This window comes from Psammomys obesus, unplaced genomic scaffold (genome assembly GCF_907164565.1).
Source record: "Psammomys obesus unplaced genomic scaffold, mPsaObe1.curated_primary_1811, whole genome shotgun sequence".
In the NCBI taxonomy this organism is placed as follows: Eukaryota; Metazoa; Chordata; class Mammalia; order Rodentia; family Muridae; genus Psammomys; species Psammomys obesus.
This window is the reverse complement of record NW_026585504.1, coordinates 57,845,258-57,868,940: the sequence shown is the minus strand read 5'-3', so window position 1 is coordinate 57,868,940 and position 23,683 is coordinate 57,845,258. Positions and strand designations below refer to the sequence as shown.

The 23,683-nt window shown below is 43.3% G+C and overlaps 1 protein-coding gene across 1 annotated transcript in view; it reads right to left on the bottom strand.

The window, feature by feature from the left end:
* Window positions 1–23,683, bottom strand: part of Clasp1 (cytoplasmic linker associated protein 1) — a 220,637-nt gene that overhangs the window by 106,089 nt on the left and 90,865 nt on the right. The window contains exon 8 of the mRNA XM_055601545.1: window positions 22,068–22,135. Within this exon, the coding sequence (XP_055457520.1) occupies window positions 22,068–22,135 (68 nt within the window). The remainder of the gene's footprint in view (window positions 1–22,067; window positions 22,136–23,683) is intronic.

The window sequence follows — 23,683 nt, the reverse complement described above, 5'->3', positions numbered from 1 at the left end:
GAGATGGGGTTAGTGGTGTATGCCTTCATGCCTGGTGCACATGCGTTTTTAGAAATAACAGCTGGACAATACAACTTCTTGAAATAATAACTGATTTCATTTTCCCTCCTTGTGATGGAGTATTTTTCATAACGCTGTTTTGAATGGTTGTAAAGCACTTTGTGAACGAAAATGCTCCACTGGGACACCCACTGTCAGCAGTTTAGTTGTGTAACACCTCACCATTATAAACAGGGTTGTAAACTGGCCAGATAGAACCAGTCACCTCCAAGCCTGACAACCGGGCTTGGAGCCCCAGAACCCGTATCATTAATAAGGGGAGAGCTAATGCCCACAAAGTCCTGACCTGCACAGAAGCACCGTGAGACCCCTCCTCCTGAGTGTGCGCACAGATACACAAAATAAATGAGTAAATGAATGCCAAAAAGGGAAATATGACTAAACACCTTCCAACAACTAGTTTTTTGTTGAAATTTTAAGAAACCCCAACAAGCAACATTACCAAGTCAAACTGTATGAAAACACTTACTAATACTACTAAGTTTATCTTCTTTTTCTTTTTTAAGATTTATTTATTTTATGTACATGACAGACCTGCATGCCAGAAGAGGGCATCAGATCTAGTATAGGTGGTTGTGGGCCACCATGTGGGTACTGGAAATTGAACTCAGGACCTCTGGAAGAGCAGACAGTGCTCTTAACTTAGGGCTGAGCCATCTCTCCAGCCCTAAATTTATCTTCTGAAAAGACATATAAATGCCCATTTTCCTGGAAACTCAAAAAAGTGCTAATCTTGCTCCATATCTCTGCTGACACTGAATTAAACTATCATTATAAACATGTCAGTTAGATGGATAGGCAAAAAGGATGTTTTCTAGGCTGCATTTCCTTTAACGAAGTAAAAATCGTTTTCATTACACTATGTTTAAACCTTCGACCACCAAGGCTTATTATCTCATCTGTTACATTCAAAATTAAAAAGAAGAAAAAAACCATTATCTGTGGTTCTCAAAATTCAACCTATTTATAAACAGTTTATTTGATTTTATTATGATGATTGTATGTGCGTGTCCGTGCATGAGTTCTAGCTCTGTGACTTATGTGGAAGCAGAGCAACTCCCTATGTTGCCCTCTGACCTATGTACATGTGCCATGGCATGTGCGCACACAAAAATATATAAATGAATAAATGAGTTCAAAGTGAAACTTAGAGGCAAAAATATAGATACAAAAAACAAAAAAACAAAAACGAAACGTCCCCAGCAAATGTTACCGGAAGACCTTCAGACAGAAGGAAGACAGAGCAGTTGGAATGCTGAGTTTGCATGAAGGAAATGAAGGAAACACATGAAAATGTAAGGCTTCCTCCTCAGATCTAATTCACTATTCTCTCCATGTTTTCATTTCTACAGAGATGAAGGATTGCGTAGAGTGAAAATAAGGGGCTTCTCCAAGAGGACCGAGGCGGGATTGCTGGCATCCACAAGGTAGGTCACAACTGTGTAACTCCAGTTTCAGGGGATCCAATTTCTTCTTCTCTCATCCTTGGGCACCAGGCACACACATGGTATACATACATATATGAAGACAAAACACCCATATGCATTAAAAAATAAACTAATTTAAAAAATAAAACACAATACTCATATAGTCTCCTGTGTTCTGGGCAAGCAACTTGTTGGCTACAGAAACCAAATTGAGCTACCTGTTACTGTACTAGATTGTCACACTGTCTCTCTCTCTCTCTCTCTCTCTCTCACACACACACACACACACACACACTCATACCACCAAAAAAAAAAAAAAAAAAAAAAATTGGGGAAGACAAGCTACTTAAGATGTGAAGAAAACAAAAGCCATTGTATTTTTGTCCTCAAAGAGATTATATTTTTAAAAGCTCATTAACACTAGGAATGCAAACCTGCTGCAGCCATCATCTGAGGAAAGGCCTTCTGGGGAGAGGAAGGAGTGCCCAGAGCCTGTGAGGAGTGGCCCTTCACCCAGAAACAAATAGGCAGCACAAACTGGAGCTGATGGGCTATTAAATTTCACAAAAAGAACAGAAAAGCGGGGGGGGGGGGGAGACAAGGTTGGGGAGGTAGAGATAGTGGTGCATCTGGGAGGATTTAAAGAGGAGCTGTGGTAAACATGATCAAAGCATACCGTGTAAATTTCTAAAACAAAAATATTTATTTTTTTCTGAAGGAGAAAGAAAGGGAGGGAGGGAGGAAGGGAGAAAGGAAGGCAGGCTGGATTGTCAGAAAAGTGCCTACTTTCAGTAAATCGGAAAATCCTCACCTGTAGAAAGCATCATTCCTAAAAAGGCAAATGGGCCATTTATGTAACTGAGCCTGTGGCAGAGCAGCTCCACAGTTGGCCCAGATACAGAGATGTACAGTCTTGGGTTCTTGATATATTTCAGTATTGTTCAACTAAATTACAGTGCACACTGATCTGTTTTGTTTTGGGTTTTCAAGATATGGTTCACTATGTAGCTCTGGCTGTCCTGGAACTCACTATGTAGACCAGGCTGGCCTCGAACTCACAGAGAAGATCTGCCTGCCTCCAACCCTGCCTCCTGAGGGCTGGGATTAAAGGCCTCCTCCACTATGCTTAGCCTCTGTTAACATCTGAACACCCAGCTTCCTCAGGCTTTCAGCTAAGCAGACATCAATCAGCACAGGGCTGCTTCTAGAGCCTTAGCCACAGCAAACATGTAATAAAGAATATTTCTAACTGTGTAAGCTTTGCTATCACTCTAGGTTAAGGTTATTAACACAGTGTATGCTATTCACAGAAAATCATCTTGCAGAACATACATTCTCCTGGGCCCAAAGAAAGATCTTCAGCCACCAGTGGAAACACCACCTCCCATAGCTATACCGGCTGTCTGACAGTCTGGGAGTAAGAACCTGAAGTAAGCTCCTGAAGCCTTAAGTTCCCAGGAAACTTCAAAGTCACCCAAGCCTCCTCTCTGTACTAGAAGACATTACAAAAGGCTTGTGAAGATTCCACAGGATGGCAGTGGAATTCTCGCCTAACCCTCCACTAACTCACGTCTGGCAAGACCATCCAAGAGATACCCATGGTCAAACTGACAGGGCTGCCTGAGTGTGGGAGACAGCAGCAAGCCAGTGTGCCTCTGAGAACTACTGGGAGAAGATGAGTTTACAACAGAAAGAATCCTGGAAAAGGGGGCTAGAGTACACAGTCATCCATGAACTTAAAAGCCAAACCAGTAGATGGAGAAACCAGAGGAGCAGAGCTACCTGAGAGTTGAACCTTAACCAGGAACCAGGAGGAATGGAAGCACCAAGCCCCACACAAATTTCGCACAGCAGAAATAATGAGAAAGCGTGAGCAAGATGTCTTAGCAGGTAAAGGTGCTTGCTGACCAAGACCAGAGTTTGATCCCAGGAACCCCTACAAAGGTGGAAGGAAAGAACCAGTTTCATAAAGTTGTCCTCTGACTTCAATGTGTGCACATACATACACATAATTGATAAAATAAAAGAACTGTCAGAGAGATGATCCTGTGCCACTGCGACTAGAGGTGTGAGCAGAGATGACAATCTAAACCAAATATGGCTGTGGAGGTTGGAACTGCAGGCTCTGGGTTCCTCTAGGAAGTTTCAACACTCACAGAAGAACTGCCTTCAACTAACCCTCTGTGTTGCAGGAAAAAAACAGCATGGTAGCTAGTAAACAGAATCTTCTCGGGGTTTCTGAAATGAGGATGCAAAGACAGGGAAAGCCCAAAGACCGGCTGCTCTTCCATATACATCCCAGCATACCTTTCTTCTTCCTCTTACACAGCTTACAACCTCACAAAGGCTGTTTTTTTTTTACAAGTCTCATACTCTGACAAATTCCCTATGCATCCTGGGAAACAGGAGACTACTGGTAGCTTCTAATTGCCACAGACACCAGACACACATGTGGTACACACACATACATACATGCAAACAAAACACTAATACGCATAAAATAAATATTTTAAAAATAATGCAAACAGGTACACTTCTGTTTCTGTGTCTGAAAAAATGGGGGAGGAGTGCTCTTATCCCATGCATGGCCTGTACTGAAGCAATCCCTGCTCTGCCCTGCCCTGCCAGCTGGCAGCAGTTCTCAGGTACCTCACCTACCCAACTACCCACCTGCTCTCAGATCCTCCCCATTTCAGCTGACAGACAGAAGCCAGCGCTAACAGAGAGGCCAGGCTCCGTGCCACCAATGGCAACTAATTCCAGAACCTCTCCTAAACTTGAAGCTGAGCAGAAGCAAGTCTAGAGACGCTGAAGCCAATATAACAGGGTGTATGCCTCAGAGCAACGCAAAGAGTAGGCCAAAAGGGGTGTGGCGGGAGCTGGTGCCTGGCTTGTGTTCCGGGAGTGAGAGCAAGGCCTACCCTTGACTTCCCAGTTCTGTGACCAGTTCATCCCTTCTACACATGCCACTTTGAGGGGAACTGTGTCACCTGTACCTCAACAAATCTGTTCTACAGGAGATTTCATGCAAATGGTACAGGATACCTGGGCAGAACACCATGGTATACTCCAAGTACAGATACTTAGGCTCACCCATGATGCTTCAATACAGGAAGCAATTCAAAAACTGTCAACACAAGTGAAGAATCAGGAATAGAACGCTCCTTTAAAATGCTCTTAAAGCCAGGCAGAATGGTGAGTGCCTTTATTTAATCCCACTACTTAAGAGGACAGAGGGTGAGAGAGGCAGGCAAATGTCTGTGAGTTCAAGGCCAGCTTGCTCTACATAGTTGAGGTCCTCTCTCAGAAAATAAAGAAATAAAATCTTAAAAGGCACACAACCAGGAAACTACAGCTGGAGAGACGGCTCCACAGGTAACAGCACTTGCTGCTCTTAGGAGACACCTGAGCTCAGCTCCCAGAACCCCTACCAGCTCCATCCAGGGTTCCAATGCCCTCTTCTGGCTCTGTGGGTACCCACATACATGCAGTGTCCATGTACACATACACAATGAATCCTTTTTGTTAAGGCACAATTAATCCAGGTTAGATATCAGAAAGAAATGTGTGAACACAACTGAGAAATGGGACAGCACACTCAACCTCTCCCAATTAGAGAGGACCAATGTGCATCCTTTAACAAAGCTCTGGAGTACCCTCAAGGATGACTCTCTCATGGCCACAAGAAAAAAAAAAAAAACATATCTTTTGTAAGGAAAAGAAAAAAGTCTAAGGTAAGGATGTGTTTTAACCAAGTAGCATCAATATTTAAATTTTTCCCAAATTCCCCTTGGCCCCCATTGTATGGTAGAAGTTCCAGGCTAAGCACAGGATCACTCTGGAAGTGATTTGATTTGATTTGATCTCAAAGAAATCATCTTGTCACTGTTGTGATGAAAGTGGGTGGACCCAGATCTCCAACCTGGCCCATCAGCCACCACTGGATGCTAACAGCAAACCCAGAGTACTTCCTGGTCTCTCCCGATTGTTCCCAGGCACTCCTCTAGGGGCTGAAACAAAGGAAGCGATGCCACAGTCCCCTGCAGCATTCATAATCCAGTACAGGAACAGACATGTGGTAACACCTTGCCAAAGGCATGTCCAATGTGACATACATACAGGACAAATGAAGTTGGAAAAGATCCTTTATGCTCTCCTCCCAGCCCTGTGAGGCTTGCACCTAATACTGAAGAACTGGCAGTGTAAGGTGCTTTTCAACGTGCACACATCCTGCTTAAGTCAGGGACACCCGAGGCTACGGTGCCGAGCACCTACGCAGAACAAATCCAAAGATGACTTCTGAGCAAACATAAGAACAAGGAATTCTCACAGGAGAATAAAACAGCCCACTGCCCTCTCATGAGCAAGGATACAGAAACCTCCTCACTCTGAGGCAAAGGACTGAAGGCAAAATCCCAAGTTATGAACAGCAGCTTTTGATACTGAGGTCATTGCTCAATGTTCATGGAAGCCGATATGGTCGCACCGGACTAGCAAAAGGAGGATTAATGGATGAGGAGAAAGGTGGCCTGCACCAACCTCCCTGACCTGCCAGTCAAAAGGGGTCTGTAAGGACTTGGGAGGTGATGGACAGGCATGATGATGTCTTCTGTCTTAATTGAACACAGATGTGTCTTTAAGGTTTCCCTGCTGTAGCCCTGTGCTGTGATCTCAAGGTCTGAATTCCTCAGTCTCCATTCCAGTCCACATAGCTTAAGTACCACTTAGTGTCTGAACATGGGGCCATATGCAGGGGGAGGCTAGAGGACAACTTGAAGGGGTTGGTTCTCTCCATTGACCCGTGGCTAGCAGGGATCAAATTTATCAGGCTTGGCAGCTAACTCTTTTACTGACAGAACTACCCTATCAACTTGGATCAAAGTCAAGGTCAGAGCTAAGACTATTCTCTTGCTCCTCTATCAGATATACAACTGGGGCCCATTCAGTGGAGCAAGAGAGCAGAAGAAAGAGCTCTCTGTGTGCGCTCTCTGGACAGCACGTCAGGAACAGGAAATGTTCCTTAGCCACCTGCACAGGGACTGGAAAAGGGAGTGTAGCCTACTCACAAGCGCTCTTGCACGCCTTAGATATGAACTTTCCAATACTTTCAAGTCCCTCCCAGGGAAACACGACCATCAAGGAAGCCTACAATGACTGACAGCTCAAAAGACACACAGGACAGAACAAAGATAAGGGAAGAAGAATCAGACCAAGCAGTAAAAGAAAAAAGATTTCTTAAAAAGGGTGTACACACACACACACACACACACACAAACACAAACACAAACACAAACGCACACCACAGAACCTGTGTGGAGGCCAAAGAGCAACTTTATCGAGTGGGTTTATGTTGGCTCCATGGGTGGAACTAAGAAGCCAGGCTTGTGTGCAAATGCCTTCTCCCATTCAATCATCTTGTCTACCATGAGTTTTCTTCTGTAAGCTATAGCCCAGGATGGCCTTGAACTCAGCATGTGGTCGAGAATGACTTCCAACTCCTGAGTCCCTGCCTCTTCCTCCCCAGAGGTACATACCACACACCATGAAGAGTGTAAGTTATTATTTAAGAATCTAGAAGTTGTTTCTAATAAATAGTTCTGCATGAATATGTATGAGTTTCAGTCTGTTTTATCCACTCAACAATTATGAGTCTGTTTCTTCACAACCATGTTCATCCAAATTGTAGTAATTCCTACTCTATCTGAAAAGCTGTGCAATATAATTGCTGTTCTCTGTGGGCAGAAAACTACAGCACACATGTGCTTCAAGCAAGTGTACTAGCACCTCAGCATCAGCCTAAAGCCTGCTCAAACAGCCAGCTGGAGTTCACATGGCTGTAATTTACGTAATTACAAAGCAAACAGTTATAGATCAAGAACAACTTGTTTCACAGCTGCATAAAAGTTAGCTTTCTAAGACTCTTTTGATGCATCTAGGTACCACAGCAAGCCAAATGGGGTTTCTTGCTGTCATTTGTTTAAAGACCTGTCCAGACATCCTGGTGCATGGCACATGTCTTGACCACACAACCACAGGCTAAAACCAGGAGGTGAGCACAGGGAGGCTTACGGGGGTGTCGAGTGTGAGACTACAAGCAAAGGTACTTGAGGGGGAAGGTGTGTAGCCGCCGTATTTCCAGTAAAAGAGACTATGAGTTTTGTAATTTACAGTTGCATTTACTGAATTTACTGTAATGGCTTATGTGATATCTATTTTCACACAAGAATCATGTTTACTGGCCTAAATAGGCCGAAGGACTGTCCACACACCACACCTTCATCATCGGGCCAGACACAAGGTATATGCAACGCTGCCTTTGGCTGTCCACGGCATCTTCCAGCTTCTAAGCCAATTCTCCAGATAATCTCATTGTCCAATTATGATAAAGGGCAGTATGTAAAAAAAGCTCATGCTCAAGTTAAAAAGCACTCCAAGTGGTCCTCTAAAGCCAGGTTTAGAGGGAGTGTGTGGCTGTAATTCCAGTACCACTGAGGCTATACCGTAATAGACTAATACTGACACCTGCCTCAAAAAAAACCAAATGTCCCCACCCTTCAGCCAGAAAATAAAAGCATGCTCCACTCTCAGGGGAATAATGCTCTTCTAGGTGTTAAAGCAATGAAAAAGGGGTGAGAGATGCCAGGGAAAACACTGATGAAATGACAGAGAACCTAGTGAGATGAAAATAGGTTCTCTCTTCTGAGCTCTAAGTTAATGAGTAAAGCATTTATTTACTTCAAAAACAAACAAACAATCCAGCCAGGGTAATTCATGCAAAGAACAGGAGACCACCTGTTACCTGACACAGAGAGCCACCTCCTTCCTTTGTATGTTCACTTAAGCTCTGTAAGGATCTGTTAAATATTTAGGAACCTGGTAGGTAGGTATTAGATATACAGTAAGAACCAATCATAAGAACTGCACACAAGGAACTTCTCGAACAAGAAGTATAGTGTCATTTGCTTCATGCAGGCTAAGCAAGCACTCCACCAGTAGAGCTCTATCCCAGATCCTCCTGATACCCTCTTGACAAAACCACCAGGATTCAATATCTATAACTAATCACGTTCCCAAAACTGGCCCTGGAAGCAACAAAGTTAGAAGATAAAATTGTGTGGTAGTTTGAATGAGAATGACCCCTGTAGGCTCATATATTAGAAGAATTGGTCCCCAGTTGGTGAAACTATTCCAGAAGGGTTAGGGCGTGTGGCCTTACTGGAGGAGGTCACTGGGAGGGCTTGGAGGTCTCAAAAGACTGGCCATTCCTAGTATCAGCCTTCTCTCTCCCTCACTCCTCTCTCTCCTTCACCCTCCCCCATCATGTTTGCACAATACTCAAGTTGTAAGCTCTCAGCTGTTCCTTTGTTCTAACACCAGGGACTCATAAGCCAAACTAAATGCTGTTTTGACTCACAGCGATAGAAAAGTAACCGGAACAAGTCTCCACCCTCTACCTCTCCATAGACCTTTTAGGCTGCTGTTGGGTTGGTTCTAGGGATACAAATTCTGATCCTCACACTTGTGCAGCAAGCCCTTGCCCCCTGAGCTCTCCCTCCAGCCTGGGGCTGCATCTTTCAATAAGCATGTGACTCACAGCTTCAATAATTCATGGGAAAGCGGGAGGGTTTAAGCTTAAGGGACAAAAACAGAGTTTTGTATGGATGACTAAAAACTAAAAGCTTAAAATAAAGTTTTAAACAATAAAAACATTAATATCTAAGACAATCTGTGAATAGTCATATTAACAAGAAACACCGCATATCCTCATGATTAAAATATTAAAATTTACACTACAGTACTTATTTTACCTTTGAACTTGCCCTGAAGGGGTGCCATTGTCAGAGCCCAAATCCACAGCCTTCAGGTCTACACTTGTTAGTCCTCGGGAACGCCACTCTAATTATCAGTGTGGTCACACTGACCTAATTCTTTGTGACAGCCACTAGGCAGGCACAGGGACAAGTGAGCTGGAACTCTCAGAGGCAAACTGGGTAAGGGCCTAACAAAACGTCCATCGTATTAGCAGTGACTGCACCAGGAGCCATTTCCTCTTTGTGCAGATAAACCTTCAGATTCCCCATCTGAGCTTCAATACCGTCAGTTCTCAGTAACCCTTAAAGAGAGGCAAAAAAAATTCATACTTCTCCACAAAAAACCAAAGAGAAATAAAATGGCAATGAAAATAAAGACCAACAGTTTAATGAACATATCCATCTTCTCATAGCAGCCCCATCTCTATTCCAAACACAGACCACTTGAATCCAAACAAATTCTACTTCTGGGATTCCCAAACTCTCATCACCCATAGTAAAGGCCACCTGCAGTCCTGCTCCAGCTTCCCATCCACCTGGCACCATCCACCCAAAGCCAAAATACAGCATGGCTCATAGCCCTTCCTTCCGATCTCTTCCCACAACCTCACTGCCCTCCAATTTCCAGTGCTACCAAAGCCCCCAGTCGGGCCTTTCTTGTCTTATGGGGGCATCATAGGAGTTCCTATCACCAAAAGTGTCCCTGGCTGGTTTTCAAAAATAAAATCAATTCATGTATGACTATGGCTAAATAACTGCAGGACTATGAGAAGACTTACTGTAAGGAGTTACTAAAAGTCACAGAGTTTGCACCCCCCCACCCCCACAGTAGCTTTGGACTAAAGTGCCAGGGCTGATGCATTCTCATTACCTAGTAGCACAGTCTGCCCGGCATCCCTTAGTCCTCAGACAAGGTCATTTCTGTCCAGGACCACAGTCAGGGTACAACAGCCACAGTCTCGATAGCCTGTTCTGGGTTTCACGTTGTCTTTCCTCACTGCAGATAACTGACTGTAGCCATTCTGAGGAACAAGGTAAGACACCTCAGTGTGCTTTTTCTGGGTTTTGGGATTGGAAGACGAACATCACAGAGGTAGAATGTTTATCAGCTGTTAATGTTATCACTGTGGTTGCCATCAAATAACAACAAAAACAAACAAACCACAACAGAAAATACAGAGGAAAGGAAGCTGGCTCACATCACAGGAGCCAGGAAGTCAAGAGAGCAAATGCCTACACAAGTGGGCTTTGTCTTTTTATTCTTTTTTACTCTGTCTGGACACCCAAGCTATGAGATGGTGCTTCACATTCAGGGCAGGTCTTCCTCCCTTAATCTTCTCTGACGCTTCCTTGCGCATACACCTATTTATGTGTTTAAGATTACACAGATATAACATAGCCTAACACTGTCAGAGCACAGTCCACAAATGGAGTCGAGTGAGAATTCTGAGTGCTTGTGAGAAAATCCCAAGAAAACAAGACAAGAGCCTTGTGACTTCAGTTTCTGCAAAACACAGAACTGTTCTTGGAATATAGTTCACGTCCATCCCAGGTGTAGTGGATAGGAGTGATTTTACTTCAGCTGTTGTAATTCATCTGCCTCTATGGACAAACATGTTTTTACCGTGTGTGGCTTGTTCTTGTGACTGTACACTTTACTTGGGTGACGCTTCTTAAACCTCAAGAGTATGATGCTCTGTATGAAGTTGGCTATTGCATGAGACCTTAGTCTGCCTCATTTTTAGGCCACTTTCTCCCAGGTTCACCTGCTGACTAGAACAGTAAACACACCACCACCAAAAGCTACCTGATGGACTGACATTTTCTAAGATGATGTACACTAGTATGTATGAAACAGGGAAAAACAATGAGAACTGGGACTGGAAGTGTCTCAGTGGTAAAGAGCCCTTGCTACTCTTAAGAGGATCTGAGTTTAGTTCCCGGCACCCATATCAAGAAGCTCACAAATACTTATAACTCCGGCTCCCGCAGACCCAACACCGGCTTCTGGACTTCAAGGACACATGCACTCACACATACACATACACACATATAGACACATAGCTACACACATAATATAAAATATAACACATCTCTTTTTTTTGAAGATAAAGAAAATTTCATGCATTTCTCACAAAGCTAAATTTGTTTCACTTAGAGGCCTCTGTTCCTTTCTGAAATGGAACTTCCCATTGGTGTCCATGCCCCTTGTTTTATGAAATGGTTATGACAGATAAGCTGCATTTGATCAAATTCAAGTTGTACACTTAGTATCTGTCTTCCTCACCCACATAATCTAGGTGGCTTGAGTTTCCATACCACAGTAATGGCATTCAGTATAGAAGTTGGCCTCAGTGCATGGTACACAGGCCCCTGGCCATCTTCTCCACATGCCCTCCACCAACAATAGCAAGTTGCCTCTAAAACCAAACTCATAGGCAAAGACAAGTGGATCTTTCTGAGTTTGAGGCCAGCCTGGTCTACAGAGTGAGTTACAGGACAGCCAAGGCTACACAGAGAAACCCTGTCTGAAAAACCAAAATCATAATCATCATCATCATCATCACCACCATCATCATCATCTCATACATCTGTATCACAATTTCCTTTGCTGGCATCCTGCCCCACCCCACCCCAAATCTCCTCAGCAAACATACAACAGAAGCATCACATCAGAGCATCCTTCACTAGTGGGGTGCCCATGCTTTGAGCTTGTTATCCTCCTTCCTCAGTCTCTAGATGCTACTCTTTGATATAGGGGACACCACAGCTGGCTCCAATGGCTGCTTTAATGTCTTTTTCAGTGCTTTCACTTTTGAATTATTCCCTGCACCAGCTACTGGCCATGGCACAGTTTCAGAATCACAGAGGCAAACGTAACCCCGGCTTTAATAACAACAGTGAAGGAGGTAGCAGGAGAGCCTCTGAGAAAGAGGGATAACTGATCTAAGACAGCACAAGGTGGAGTTTTCCTCTGTCCTGACACTGACCCGATTACAGAAAACCTGAAACCTCAGGCCTACTCTCCAGGAGCTGCTTCATCAGGATAAAAAAACAAAAACAGCAAACAAAGTATAGAAACGTGCTCTGAGAATACCAAACAGTAACTAACAGATGTTATTATCATGTGAAACACTGTCAACCTATCCCTTATCAGCCCAGACTGACAGACATTCAGATGGGCCCTTGCCGGGAGTTGGCTTGTAGTCTAAGCTGCATCTCAGTAACAGAAGGCAGGGAGCTTAAAAGGCGCTCCCAAGCAGAAGTGTGGTCTTTATGCTAAATTCAGGTTTAGCAAGGACTCCTTCCAGGCCTCCAACACAGACTGCTGGCTTCCAGATTATTTTGCCCCACTATTAAGAAAGCAGTCCTCAAATACAACAACGTAAGGCAAATAAATACTATTATCACCAGTGCCATGTTTTCAAACCCTCAAATGAAAGGCTCTTTGGAACATGAATTATTTGATACTGCCACCCAGGTATTGATTTCTTAAATAGGCAGTAACTCTGACAAACGGCAATTTATGAATGAGGTAAGAAAAAAATGCCACCGCTTTACTTAGTAAATTATCAACATGAAAATATGAACAGAGATATGGCATCTTCCAATAGGACTATTTTCAGCCAAAATGAAACTTCTGTTCGGTTTCAGCTAAGCCAGGCTTAGTTGAAGGAGATGTCACGCCATCAAGATGGCTCAGTGAGTAAAGTCACTTGCTGCCAAGCCTAATGAACAGAGTTCCGTCTCAGAACTCATACGGTGAAAAGAAAGAACCCACTCCCGAAAGTCAACCTCTGACCTCACATGCACATTCGCACAAACCATATGCAAACAAGATAGAGACACATGCCCTTGAGGATCCTACAACATTAGCACTGTGCCAAAGTAATGAAGAGGAGCCCAGCTCCCCACAGTGAATGCAAATCCACACAGGTTTACTGTGCTGGCACTGAGTCCTATCTGCGTCAGCTGAAGGGTCCAGAAATGTCCTTCAGAAATAAGAGATTAGGCTCCCCTAGGACAGCAGGACATGGTGGTTGCCCCTAGCCCATCAGCTGCACTCAGCGATAAACACAAGCCTCCGGTCCCCTCTGCACTGCCTGAGCCTGGGCAAACCCCACAGAAGACAGAGGCTAGGCAACAGGACTGTGTGGGCAACATGTGCTTAGCGGCTTCCCTCTTCAACTTCTGTCACCTTACAGAAGCCCCCTTTAAAGAAGGGAAATTGGAAGGCGGTAACAGCGCCCTGAAACTGTTTCCCTTCTAGCTCCAGCTGGAGAAACTCAGACATTCCCAGCCAGCAGACTTTCTGAAGACAGCTTAAGCATATTAAAAACACTTTGAAATGGTTAAAACAGATTTATCCCCATAACCAAGATCCCAAGAACATGAAGGAGCAGAGAAAAACTAAAGGCACACAAAAGACCCAGTAGGGACAGCTGGTCAGCCTTTGCTTCTGTGTGTCCTGCCTCCTAGTCTTTAAAAGACATCAACTTTACTACTCTAATAATCTGCAGGCCTTGTCATCTTCCCTGCCTATCTGCAAATAACACTTGCAGCAGTAACACTTTCTAACCATGGCTGTAAGTTAACAACACGATTATAAAATGCCCTGGGTTTTCTTCAGTTCCCAATATGTCAGTAATAATTATTTGCCAGTATTATCAGTAATAATACTTTCCAAAATACAAGTGCCTACCTTTCCCAGTGGTCATGTTGTCAGTGATCAGGTACCAGATAAAAATGCTTTGAGTCTTTATCACAGCAGCTCCGGCATCAGCAGACTCTCCTCCCACACCTCCTTCAGGAGAGCCAGCACTGTGACAACTGCCACCTCATTCCAAAATAAAAGCCTAGACTCCCACCAAGAGCTTTTCACAACAGCCATAGGAAGGGACTGCCTATGTCTTTACTCAAATAATAAGAATCTTTCCAGCTTATTCAGCTTGCAAACCAACTCTGTCCCTTAAGAAACGCCCTTTCCCTGACTACTATACACCTTCAAACAAGAAGCAACCTGGCAGTCCCTGCTGTTTACTCAAGCTGCTCAGAGACAGTCTCTCCTAGGCTATTCTGAGTGAGCATCTCCTCAGCGCAGCTCAACACATTTGAAGCCTGGCAGCACACTGATCGCCTATCTGTGAGTATGGAAACACTGTCTTAAGACTGAACTTGGCAAGCCTGCGAGACGCACAGCCTATTAAACAAGCAGTGGTAGAGCGGGTCCATTAGCCGTCTACCTGAGCCCTCTACCCAGCACCCCAGCCTTTAAAGCTGTGAGGGGATAATGGATTGGCTGCTTAATAAAGGCTTGCCTTTCAATGAATGCTTTGTCCTGGCCACACCTGGCAGCAATTCAGACCTTACCTGACATGCTCATCCACGGTGGTTTGCTTTCAGGCTCACAAGAGTTCTCACCTCTAACAAAGTTGAATTAGGTAACATTTTCAACTGGAATAGGTAGTATTTTTCAACTGGAAAAATATAAGGCAGGCTGCATTTGGCAGCAAAATGATACCCTAGGTATATTCGTGTGTAACAGATTATAGTTATATAATTATCTGTTAACTTAAAAGTGTGTGACTGTATCTCTAAATAATATTTTGTCCTTTCCTTTACCTACAGATTATAGCATTTCCAAACATTCAAGCAACCTGACACTTTCTAGATTTCCTCATCAACATGTTAGCTTTTCTTAGGAAACAAGAGCATGTGAATTTTCTAATCAAATTATATCCATGGCTTCATGTCAATCAAACACAATTCAAAAATTACATGCCTGTGGATAAAGGAGACTGACTAGCCCATAATGCTCTTTCATTCTGAGTCCAAGTCTCCTGTATGTACAACACATCTACTTGATAAAAGAAACTTACACAGAAAATAATTTGCCTTTTGAAAAAACTTGGAAGGGAAGACTGTAATTTGTGCTTCTGGGGGTTTGCTAATTATATGGAAATAAGAAAAGAAAAAAAAAGTCTATACAACAACATATTTTTAATGCCCATATTTTTGCCAGACAAAGCTGAAAGCCTTTGGGTAGCCTACCAACAAAGAGGAATCATATAAAGAAGGAGCATTGTACTTCAGACTGCAAGCACATTCTACATTTCTACTTGGCTAGGCCTTCATTGCTGATTTCAGTCACAATTGTATTACACTTACAAAGAAGGAAGCCCACTGGTTTCACAGAATATAATTTTAAGCATGTCAAGAAATATAACCCAGATGGGCAGTGGTGGCTCACGCCTTTAATCCCAGCTCTCGGGATTAAAGCTCTTAGAGGTAGAGGCAATTGGATCTTTGTGAATTTGAGGCCAACCTGGTCTACAAAGAGAGTCCATGACAACCAGTGCTGTTTTACAGAGAAACGCTGTCTCAGAAAACAAAAGAAAAAAAGAAAAGAAATACAAGATGACCCTTATCTCTTTCTTAAAAGTATTGCCCTTAACATCAGTAGGTTTTATGAGAAACGTGTTCATGATAATTATTTTCTATGCCTGCACCTTAAAAAAAAAAAAAAAAAAAAAGCCATGAGGGTAGGAGGGGGCTAGACAGAAGACAAGGCCAGTGGTGAGGGCCACTTTACCACTGCCAGAGAACTGACCACCATGTAGCAAACACGTTTAGAGTGATAAACCAAGGCCACTTTACATCAGTAGCTGTCGGGGAGAGACTGTGCAGTAGCTGTCACGCGGAAGAAAGTACCCGACAAACTCCTGAATTGCAGCACAGTGACTCATTCGTTCAAGATAAGGAGAAGACGGGCCGTGTGATGACTGTGTTGTGACTGGGGTGCCAGCTGGCAGCAGATCCGGTACAGGGCAAACAGGAGGCAGCTAACTGGAGACACAAAGGGCTACTGTGAAACTGCTATGGACATGTTGTATAAAAGAAAAGCTAGTGTTTCTCACCTCTATACCAAGAGGGCTGAGACGAAGCCACTTGGTTCTGTAAGTGGTATCAAGAACAAGGTCCTTGGGTATACAACTGTGACCCTGCAGGTTGCCAGTGGGGAGCTGAAGCTACCGCAGCAGCGACAGTTAAACAGTACCCACCAGATGCAAAACAAACAGTCGGCAATACACTTCAGTATGTCTGCATTACTGCCTACCTACCGAGCTGCCAAACGACCTCTACCCTCAGGGAACAGAAGCTGGAGCAGTAACAGATAAAACCTGAACTCTGGATTCTTGACACTCACCTTGCTACTTTGGCAGAGAAAGACTAAACATTGTCTTTAATGTCCCGATCCACGATGCCACCTACAGAGGTCCTGGGGTCGAAAAGGGAGACTTTCCTCCTCCTAGCACTAAACATGTTAAAGCTCTATAAATAAAAATAGTGCTTTTGGGGAGGGGGGAATTAACGCATATTCTAAGAATTCGCTTGCTTGCCCCAGGTTGCAAAACCAAAGAGTGACAGGAGAGGACACACAGGAAATTTCAGTTACCTGCCAGCTGCTCCCTGACAGTAGCAATATTTCCTACTGGGGGACATGTGCACTCCCGCTCCAGGCAGCACTCCCTGAACGGCACTTCCGTCCTAACACCGACTCCAGGCTAGTAAAACTCAAATCAGGAATCTGAATGACACAGATCACTGAAAAGACACTATTTTAGAGTCAGCTGAGGCCATGCCTCTTTTTTATGAGTCAGGCTACAAAACTGGGAACAACTGTGCATGTCTTTGGTCCCAGCGCTTAGGAAGCAGAGATGGGGAAGATCTCTGAGATCAAAGTCAACCTTGTCTATATGTCAAGTTCCAGAACAGTGCTATACCGTGACACTCTCTCTTAAAAAAAAAAGACAGACAGAAAGAAAGAATTCTAGCATGATAGATGGATGGCTAAACACTGAAACTACTTGAAACTTCTGTTTGCAAGAAGCCAAACAGAAAAGCCAATAGGGTATGATTCCCTCTCTATGGAATGTTCATGATAACGAAACCAAAGAGACAGACAGATGACAGCAGGTTTCCAGGGTTTATGAAAGTGTATGTTGATGGACATGAGTTTTCTTGGGAGTTACAAAATATCACAAAACTAAACAGCAGGAGGAGTGTACGCCTTCTGATATGAAAAATAAACTGAACTGCACACTTTAAAAGTGTATTCGCAAATGCACACCTATGCACGTGTAGCTGTACACAACTGAACCCACACAAACATGTAACCATACACACATGCACGAAAGTGCTACTGAATTGGATGTATTTTTAACGTATGTTGATGTCCAAGAAAATTAAGTTTAATACCAACTTGTAATTAAAAAGCAACAAATAAGAACTACTTCAACTAATAAGTGTATCTTTAAAGGGCTGGATTTGGAGAGAGAGTGAGTTGGTGGGGTGGCGCTGCAGTGTCTGTCTGTGCGGCCCATTCATTCAGTGCCTTGAAAAGGCCATTGGATCCCCTGGAACTGGAGCCACAAACAGTATGTGTTAATCTGGCTCTTCAGGCAAAGCAGCCAGGACTCTCACCCTGTAGCCAGCTCTCTAGCCTACAGTAAAGTTTTCTGTTTTGATGGGGGGGGGGGGGGGGAATTGTGGGTTTTTTGTTTTTTTAACTTGTAATCTACAGCTAACCCTGTATTTAATGGTGAAAGGCTGCAGATGGGAACTAGAAAAAGCTGTCCAACCTTGTTTCACACCGCACCACATGCCACACCGGGCCAATAAAGGAAGACAAATAAAAGGAGGACAGATCTAAAAGAAGTGTTCCTAATTGCAGATGGCATGATTGCCCCAGAACTAACATGTAAGCTTACAAAAGTAGCTACCTCAGTCACTGGTGGCAGAAGAGCTAATGGACTTAGAATGTGTAAAACAGCGAGCTGAAGCCCAGACAATTCAAACAATTATGGCAGTTATGGAGGCAAAAACTAGAGTGGGAACATGTTTATTCCACTGCCTTTGCATGTCTGTGTGTCAGCTGCGGGTTCAAAGACTCCAGCAGGAAGACTACAGAGTTTGGTTTTGGACAGTTGGTGAATATCTGAGCTCTCAAAGTTACTGTAAAGAGATTACTGAGGTTAGGAACTCCAAAATGTTTATATTGAACATTGAATTTATGCTACTATTCTTATTTAAACATTTAAGCTTTCATAACTTTAAATACATAGAAACACATTAACTTGTGCACATGAATGTATATTTCTTAAATATAAAGTGTTTAAATATAAAGTATCTCCCTAAAGCTGTGTGCTGAATATTTGGTTCCCAATGCAACAGAGTTCTGAAGTGAGATGGGGCTTTGGGGAAGTGACTATGGATGAAGGCTTTAACTCCATAAGTGAGTTAACTCACTGGTAGATTCATAAAATGATGGCATTACTGGGAGCTGGTAGCAACTGTCAGACGTAGCAAATGTAGTGGCGGATTTAAATTTTCAGCGAAGTTTTCCTCACCATTTGCTACTTTTACGATTAATCCTCAACTCTATCTCTAAGTCCACACATACATACACAGTCGCAGACACACTAGGTTAGTCTCAGTTGGCTTTCTATTGTTCTGAAAAATGTGGTTTGTTTCTTTGGTATTTCTGATTTTTAAATTACACCATTTAAATGTTCTGAAAAGCCCATGGAGGATATATACTCTCTTCTAGGTAAGACTCCAACCATGGCTTCTGTCTGACAGTGACTATTCTCTTCTGCCATAACCACCGTTTCATATTTATCTTATTTCTGTGTATGTTTTACACCTGCACACCAGGCACATGCAGGTACCTGAGGAGACCAGCAGAGCGTACCAGATCTCCTGGAGGTGGTGCCTGGGGCAACTGTGAACATCTGAGGTCGGTGTTAAGAACTGACCTCAGGGCCTCTGCAGGAGCAGCTCACTGCTGAGCGCTCTTCAGACTATTGCTTCTTGCCCAGCACTTTCTTGGTGCTGATCATTTTCCCACGGAAGAAGCAACACAAACTAACCTGAATATACACATGGAAGGAAAATCATGTCTTCAGCATTAACTGCCTGAAGGCTCTGCCCCAGACACCCATGTACCCACTGGAGGCTGGAGCAGGACTGAGGTGCCTTGGCTTTGGTCCCAATCCTACTGATGGCAGAATCTTGGAGGTAATAAAAAAAAAAAAAAAGTACAGGTTTTGAGCAGCAAAATTTATACAAGTACAGGAAAACGGGCTCTAAGAAAATGTAGAGGTAAGGAGCTTTATTGTCAATAGCTGAATTATGTTACTACTTATTTTCCTTCATTAGTGTTGCTTACTTTTGTAATCATATGAATCATATAAAAAATGAGTGAAATGGGATGCATGTCTATAATCCCAACATTCAGAAGATATGGACAGGAGGATCAGAAGTTCAACGTCATCCCTGGCCTCACAGTAAGTACGAGGCCAACAACACACCTTAAAGGAGCAAGTAATTTAAGTCACCAAGTATTCTATAAAAGACACAAGTACAAATATACAATGTACAAATATACAAATGTACAAATAGGATTATCAGCAGAAGGATGGTAAGCACACAGCAGATGGCGAGTCAAGACCTGAATCAGCTGTCTGCTCTGCTGTGATACAGGCAAACCTTTTATAACCTCAAGCTATTCAAATGTGAAGGCTGTGCTCTATAAGCTCTAACAATTCCTTTGTTTGTTTGTTTGTTTGTTTGTTTGTTTGTTTGTTTTAGAGACAGGGTCTTTCTGCATAGCCCTGACTCTCCTGGAATTCACTACGTAGACCAGGCTGGCACTGAACTCACAGATATGAGACAGAGGCCTGCCTCTGTCTCCTAAGCAGTGGGATGCACCAATACATCCAGCCCAGCCCTCGCAGTTCTAAAACAGCTACTGGGCTGGGGTGATGGCTAGGTCAGGAAAGCATCTATGATTCAGTTGTGAGGACCTGAGTTCAAATCTCTAGAAACCACATAAAACCTGGAAACCACATAAACTCCTGGAAGCTTCATGGGCTAACTGGCCTGGCATGTGTAGTGGAAAGCAAGAGACCCTATCTCAAACAATGTGAAAATTGAAGACCAATACCAGAGGTTGTGCTCTGACCTCTGCAGAAGCACTGTGGCATGTGTGTGCCTGTGTTCACACACATTCACACACACACACACACACACACACACACACACACACACACACACATTCATACACACACACACATGCACACAATGCTTTGTTGGCAATCGATTCCTGGATAGCATTTTATTCTTACAGTAATTTACTATCTTTTCCTCCTTTGGGAAATCACAAGAGTTACTCATTTGTCCTCAAATACCACCACAAAGTATAGTGAAAGCAAGCCAAGAAGTAGAAATGACAGGCCACAATTCACAGATCACAGTCCTTACCATATTTATAGTCTAATATTTATCACATACCTAGCACAGGCTAGGGACTGTTGTGAAGTACTGATCTCTGGTCAGAGGGAATAAAGTAAAAAGAAGTACAGAGAATACAATGAAGGCCCTACCCTCATAAGTAAACACTTATTTTATAGTGAAACTACTGAGAAGTATCAAACAGGGTAGACTCCAGTGACTGGGAGCTGCTCACCACAGTGCTATGGGTGGCCTCGAGTTGGACAATCAGGATGGCTGAGGGAGTAATGTGCATTATACTGTTAAATTGTCCTGTGCTATCTGAGCTCACTGAGAAGCTGGCTCTGGAAATAAGGCCAGCACCTGAACTTCCGGCCCATGACGCACGTTTATGCCAAGTGTCTTCTAAGACCCCTTTGTCAGGGTTAGGATGCTCCAACTGACAACATGACAGGGCAGAAAGAGGACAGCAAAACAGTCCAAAAGTAAAACCCTGCACCCTTAAAAACAAAAGGGAAGCGGTTTCCAACTTCGTTTGGATAGACAGGAGGTTACTGCTGTTTACCCCATGATGTAAGAGTGCTGCAGTGGAAAAGAGAAAGCAGAAGCTCAGCTGTGGGAAGCTCAGCCTTGGAGATAGAAAGCTCTACTGGAAACTCCTGCTGCCTCCACTGCCCCGGCGGGTTTCTACAGGGTACTGTGCACGTCACCGCACCTGTTGCTATTGCTTTCAGCTGGAGGCCTCACCCAAGAGGACACTCTGCTCTGCCTGGGACTTTCTGTGAACTTCAGATGGCTGCCATGGTAGCAGCCTGTGGCTGGATGTTCTGAGGACCTGAACTAAGGTATTTAACTATCTATTGCCTACTATTTATTCTTTTACTTGGCTTGCTGTACATTTAATAAACTCACTCATTTACAGCAGAAAATAGAGCTGCTGTAGATCACTCTCCACACATATGCATGAAGGGAGGGCCATCATGATAACAGGTGACCAGTGTGCAAGTCTAAGCACAGAGATGCTCAGAATGATCTAACGTAGCAGGCTGGCCAATGTGACGGTAAGAGAGGATGTTCAGAAAGAATGATGTCAGGATAGGGGTCTAGGCCAAAGAACCAGCCTGGCTGTTGGTATGAGATGGGTGATATACACCTTATTGCAAACTAAGAAAACTGAATACAGAGTATATGCATGGCGGAGGAAGAGGAGCATGCACAGGTCCGCATGTTGCCAGGACGTGTAACGTCTCAGCAGGTGAAGTATCACTAGATCTGCATCAGCAAGTTAGTGGAATGATGAGCAAAACGAACTAGCTAATGGAGTCAATGCAAGCTCTGAAAGAGCAAATGGAGGAAACCTAACTTTTAAGACTAGAAAACCCTACTGAGACATCTAGTATCTGTTCAGAAATACCAAAAGCATTATTGCCACGAAACTGAGAGTGCAGAAATGGAGACTGGTTTTCCCACTCACCATTTGCAGACTGTATCATATTTCCAGACTTTTGGACTTCATCAAATTTTGTAAAAATGACATTCAACCTGTTTGAAAACAAAACAAAATATATATATATATATATGGAGTATCAATCATCACCATTTATGATTACCAAATAAGATGAAGTTGACTGCCCCGACACCTTAGCTTTATTTCTGTCAGGGTAAAAAAACACCCTGACAAAAGTAACCAAGGGAGAAAGGGTCGGTTTCAGCTTACAGTTTCAGGTACAGCCATCACTGTGGGGCATCATGTTGGCAGGAGTCAACATGAAGCAGTTAGTCACACAAATGGACAAATGCTCACACATAAAGATCCAAACCCAACATAGCTGGGAGACAAAGTGAATAAACTGTAATTTAAATATATATATATATATATATATATATATATATATATATATATATATACCCAAGAGAATTGTGCTGCCCAATTCCTACTTCAATCATCGTGATCAAGACAATCCCTCAGACATATTCATAGGTCAAGCCAATATAGACAGGCTCTCCTTGAGATGCTCAGGTGATTCAAAATTGTGTCAAGGTGACAATTAAAACTGACCATCAGCCTGTCGAGGTGGTGCATGTCTTTAATCCCAGGACTCAGAAAGCAGAGGCAAGTGGACCTCTAGGAGTTTGAGGCCAGCCTGGTCTACAAAGCTAGTCCAGGACAGCCAGGGCTCTCTTACACAGAGAAACCCTATCTTGAGAAAACAAAATAAAATAATTTTTAAGACTGACCATCAGCCCCCACTCCAAAGTGAACAATGATAAAAGTCATTTAGCAAAAATAGTAACTTCCCCAGTAACTGATAAGAGCCAACAAAAACTGAACATCTCACATAGATTCATCATGGGATTAAGGACTCAGTCTAAAAGATCACACTTGGGGCTGAAGTGCTAGCTCGGTGGGTAACAGTGCTTATTGTACAAGCATGAGGACCTGAGTTCAAATCCCCAGTACCAATGTTAAAAACTGTTTGTGGCCATGCACACACCTGTAACCCAACACTGTGAGGGGTAGAGAACAGGAGGACTGCAGTGTCTCACTGGCCTCCACCTAGCTTCAGGTTCAGTGAGAGCACCTATCTTAAAGGGAATAAGGTAAGTGATAGGGCAGGACAACTGATGTCTCTCTCACACACACACACATTAAATAAATGGGAAACTTTTTTTAAATTTTGTTTTAAAAGTTCCTATTTCTCCTGCTTCTTTTGAAGTAGGCTGCCAGTTACTTTGGAGAAAGCTTTTCATAATATACTATTTTCACACTACAGGCTTTTCCTGACTTGTACTTAATTCCAAATGTTAGAAATAACTCCTTCTAAAAACAAATGTTGTGACTGAACATGGCTTTGGCTTTAGAAATCTACTCGGCACTTCTAATAACAGATTATCTCACCCTGGCATTTAAACATAAGCAAAACTGCTGATGGGTCAAAATATCCTATCCTAGCTGACACCAAAACCAAGAGAAAAGGTGCCAATGTAACAGTACCTATAAGCAAAAGTGCAGAGGCATCCCAGGCAAACAGCTGGCTCGTTCTCTGCTGTGAGACAGACTGACACTCCAAAGCACAGCGCTCTGCGTTC